The sequence below is a fragment of the Elephantulus edwardii genome, unplaced genomic scaffold (assembly GCF_000299155.1).
Source record: "Elephantulus edwardii isolate Elephantulus edwardi_28Jun2011 unplaced genomic scaffold, EleEdw1.0 scaffold00003, whole genome shotgun sequence".
NCBI classification, from domain to species: domain Eukaryota; kingdom Metazoa; phylum Chordata; class Mammalia; order Macroscelidea; family Macroscelididae; genus Elephantulus; species Elephantulus edwardii.
Genome location: NW_006399753.1, coordinates 15,145,775 through 15,150,411, shown reverse-complemented (window position 1 = coordinate 15,150,411; position 4,637 = coordinate 15,145,775). Strand labels below are relative to the sequence as shown.

The window sequence follows — 4,637 nt, the reverse complement described above, 5'->3', positions numbered from 1 at the left end:
AAAAAAATAGGTGACCATGGAAGACATTATGCTGAGTGAAATAGCTCAGTCACAAAAAGACAAATACTGCATAATGCCACTGTTATAAAACAGGACTGACATCAGGCTTGGGGAGAAAATAAGAGAAGAGAGGATACATAATGTACACTACACTGAAACAGATGAAGGAAAGACTGCTTAAAAGGAATATATGATTAGGTATTATTTGCATGACAACGGTCCAGAATGAGAGCTGCATAGTAAAATGGACTGCGGTGGGGGTGAGGAGTTGTACAACAATGAAAGGTTTGGGTTTTTGTGTGGTTTTTTTCCAAAGAGAAAAGCAAACTGGGGAGTGGGCAGGGAGGAAAACGTGCAAAAATGAATGAGTGGAAATCCAAGTTCTCTATAAACTTTCATTAAAATCCCAATTTAAGAAAATTAACCTGTGAATCTATTTTAGAAGATACGCAGACAGAATATTCCTTAGAAGAGAGAATAATGAGACTTCATCGTATATTTTGGACCTGTTATGAGGAAGGACCAGTCCTTGGGGAAGAATACCATGTTTGTTAAAGTAAAGGGACAGCCAAACAGAGGAAGATCTTCAAGAAGCTGTAGTGACACAGTGACTGCAACAAAGGAATCAACCATGACAATGATTGTGAGAAGGTGCAGAATGGGTCAGTGGTGCATAGGGTCTCTTTGAAGCAGAAACCAGCTCAATGACAGCTCACAATGATAGCAAAAATATCCAAGAAGCAGCAACATACACAGTGGCATGAAAATTACACAGAGTATTAAATCTTAGTGCTAAATCAAAGGAAAATAATGTGTTAAGTTCTATTGCCACATTTTTATGGAGTGTTTACTGTACAAAGGACAATGAACTAGGCTATGGGTCATAACAATAGCACTAGGATGATCTTATCTATAATTCAGAGTCTCTCAACCAATGGTTTCAAACTTAACTGCACATTAGAACCACCATGATCAGTCATCGTTGAGTCAATTCTGATTTGTGACCATTTCACCCATCAAAGGAGAACTGTATGCTATAGCATTTCACTGAGTTTTCGCATCAGTACATCATCAGATATAGATATACATTCCTCTGGTATTCCCTGCTTTCAACTAAGATCTATCTAACATCAGCTACAATATCCCTAGTACCACGACCCCTTCTAAACCCAGCCTGGACTTTTGGCAGTTTTTTGCTGATGTGCTGTTCCAGTTGTTTTTGGATAATTTTCCATAGAATCTTGCTTGCAGGTGAAATTAATGATATTGTTCTATTGTTTCCACACTCTGCTGAGTTACCCTTCTTTGGGATAGTAACAAATATAGATCTCTTCCAGTCAGTTGGCCAAGTGGTTGTTCTCCAGATTTCTTGGCACAACTTGGTGAGCACATCCAGGGCAGCATCTGTTAGCTGAAATATGTCAATTGGTATACCATCTATTCCTGGGAAAACAAACAGATTCATCCTGGAAAGGGTGAAATTGGGTGGCTCCTTGGAGGCAAGGATTCTGAGGCTCTGTCTAACATACTTTGGACATGTTACTGTAAGGAGGGACCAGTCCTTGGAGAGGAACATCATGCTTGGTAGGATGGAGGGACAGCACAGGAGGGTAAGGCTTTCTATGAGGTGGATTGATTCAGTGACTGGGGTAATCGGGATGAGTGTATCAGAGACGGTGCGATTGGCACAGGACAGAGCAGAGTTTAGGGCTGTTGTACATAGGGTCGCTATGAGTTGCAAGCGACTCGACGGCACATAACAACAACAACAACAAATCATCAGATTTCCCAGAACACTTAACTATGCTCATACAAAACCTATGCTTAGATAAAGAAACTGTCATCCAAAGACAGCATTGAAACACTGCATGGTTTTAAATCCAGAAAGGCATGCTGCAGGGCTGTATCCTTTCTCCATACTTACTCAATCTCCATTCTGAACAAATCTCTACATTAAAGAGGCTGAACTTCATTAAGAAGAACCTTCTGGATCATAGAACACTCCTTAACAACCTGAGTTGTACAGATGATATAACCTTGCTTGCTCAAAGCATAGAGAAATTGAAATGCTTGCTCCAGAAGATCAAAGACTACAGCCTTCAATATGCTATCTTAACATCAAGAAAACAAAATTACTCACCGCTGGGCCAGTAGACAACATCATGATAAACGGAGAGAAGATTGAGGTTGTCAATGACTTCATCTTGCTTGGATCCACAATCAACATCAACAGTCAAGAAATGTAAAGTCATGTTGTATTGTGTAAATCTGCCATCAAAAGCCTCTCCAAGGTGTTAAAGGACAACTGTGTCCCTTTATGGGCTAAAGTGCATCACATTGAAGCCATGGTCTTTCCAAGTATTTGTTATGCAACTGAGAGTTGGAAAATGACTAAGGTTGACAGAAGAAGTGATTTCTTTGAGTTGTGATGTTGGAGAAAAGTACTCAATATCCCATGGAATGCCAAAAGAACAAACAGATATGTCTTAGAGAAAGTGCTCCGTGGGATCAAGCGTGGTGAAGTTTTGTCTCATATATTTTGGCGTGTTGTGAGGATGAGCTAGCCCTTGGAAACTGACAGGTAGAGGGTTAGCAAAGGAGAGGAAGACCTTTAACAAGATCGATTAACACAGTCACTATTCCCATGGGCTAGAGTAGAACAGAGACAGTAAGTGTGGCACAGGATACGCAAGGTTCAGATTTGTCGCTCTTAGGGTCTCTGAGTTCTAGTCACTTCTACAGCACTGAAAAAAATCAGCAAAGGTCATCAGACTTTTTTTGTTTTTAAGAAATCTTTCTTTTGAAAGATTTCTGAATGGGCTCAAAATGGCAACTGTTCAGTTAGCAGCTAAATATATTAACTGCACCACTCTAGAATCTATAAAAGAATTTTTTAAAAATACCTATACCTACAAGAGGTAAATCTGGATTTGGAGAAGGAGGTATGGGAACTGTGTCTTCTCCAAACAGGCAGTCCCTCCCATGTTCCTTCAGGGAGGGCACTACCCTTGAAACTGGGATCCAGATCACAGAAGAGTCTTGGGGAAAGGTGGAGTCAGAGTTGTGCATCAGAATACAGAATTTTTAGGTATACCCTATACTGATTGAATCCACATTTCCTGGGGCAACGACCTGAAATCTCTTTGTAATGAAATTTTCACATGCTGAATAGGCAGCAAGTCCAGCCCTGAGCTCAGACTTTCTTGGAAACCACTGCAGGACAATGTCTAACCAAGTGATTTTCACGGAGAGCTTCTAAAACTGAAGAAGACACTTTTCAGAGCAGAATTGAACTTTCCCATAATACATTTTAAACTGACATGGAAGCAAGAACAAGGAAAGCTGTGACTCAGAACCTTTAGACCCCAGAGGAAGATGATGGTCTTCTGATAATGAAGGTAGAAGAGGAAGATTTTACTTGGAGACAGGACACTTCCATACAGAGAAGTGATCCCCTCAGGCAGGAGCTCTCCCACCAGCTTTTTAGGCAGTTCTGCTACCAGGATTCTCCAGGCCCCCGAGAGGCGCTAAGCCGGCTTAGAGAGCTCTGCCAACAATGGTTGCAGCCAGAGACACACACCAAGGAGCAGATCCTAGAGCTTCTGGTGCTGGAGCAGTTCCTGACCAACCGGCCTCAGGAGTTCCAAGCCTGGGCATGTGAACATTACCCAGAGAGTGGAGAGGAGGTGGTGACAATACGAGAAGATTTGGAGAGAAGCACTGATGAAACATTACTCTAGGTGTCAGCCCCTAGACCTGGACAAGAAATAGTCAGAAGAAAGGTGGCATCTCTAGGACCAACACTTAATGTCCAGTTTCAGCCATTAGAGACCAAAGACCGTTATGGATCTTCACAAGCCCAGGTCCTACTAGACTGTGAGATGGCCTGTTTTAAGAAGGATGAAGAAATTCTAGATTATCTTTTCTCTCTACCTGACAATGAGGAGGACTCCGAGGAGGAGTGTGACGAGGATACCTCACAGGAGCTTACCTGTCTTGTGGGATCCACAGCGCATTCTGAAGGAAGGAGCAACACCGATACGGTAGTAGAAAATGAGGAAGCCGTCGGTGTCACAGAAGAAAGGGTTGAAACCGATGATGATGCTCATGGTGATAAGGAAGGAAATGGAGAGGAATGGTGCGAGGATGCGTCTTACTTTGACAATCTAGCAACCTCGCTTCAGCAACCTGCCAAAGTTTACCCAGACTTGACTGATACAGACACACAGGTAGATTATTTTTTGTTTGTATTTACGGAAGAAATTTTGGAAACAATTAAGGATCAGACAAATCTTTATGCGACCCAGGAGCAAACCAGATGATACAGAGGGCAAGAGATTAAAAGATCAACCAAAAACTGGCAGCCTACCGCTGTTGAGGAAATAAAGGCATTCATTGCTGTGCACATACTGATGGGTATACATGTCTTGCCAGAGTTGCGGCATTACTGGTCTAGCGACCCCCTCTTGAGTATTATTTCAGTTCCAGACCTGATGAGTAAAACTAGATTCAAGACACTGACTGAGAACATCCCCTGCAACGACAATTCAAAAGCTGCACCCAAAGGAGAACCTGGCTATGACCCACTTCACAAATTGCGTCCAGTCATCAATGCTCTCAGTAATCGCCTAAAGGAA

At 42.2% G+C, this 4,637-nt stretch overlaps 1 protein-coding gene across 1 annotated transcript; it reads left to right on the top strand.

Moving 5' to 3' along the window:
* Nucleotides 1-3,392: 3,392 nt before the first annotated feature.
* On the top strand, nt 3,393-3,740 carry LOC102867747 (zinc finger protein 165-like). Its single transcript, XM_006879461.1, has one exon. It carries the CDS (start codon nt 3,393-3,395, stop codon nt 3,738-3,740), a length of 348 nt encoding a protein of 115 aa, XP_006879523.1.
* The last annotated feature ends 897 nt before the right edge of the window (nt 3,741-4,637 follow it).

What these genes read in the sequence shown, in the direction of transcription:
- LOC102867747 (XM_006879461.1), top strand. Translation starts at nt 3,393, where the DNA reads ATGAAGGTAGAAGAGGAAGATTTTACTTGGAGACAGGACACTTCCATA.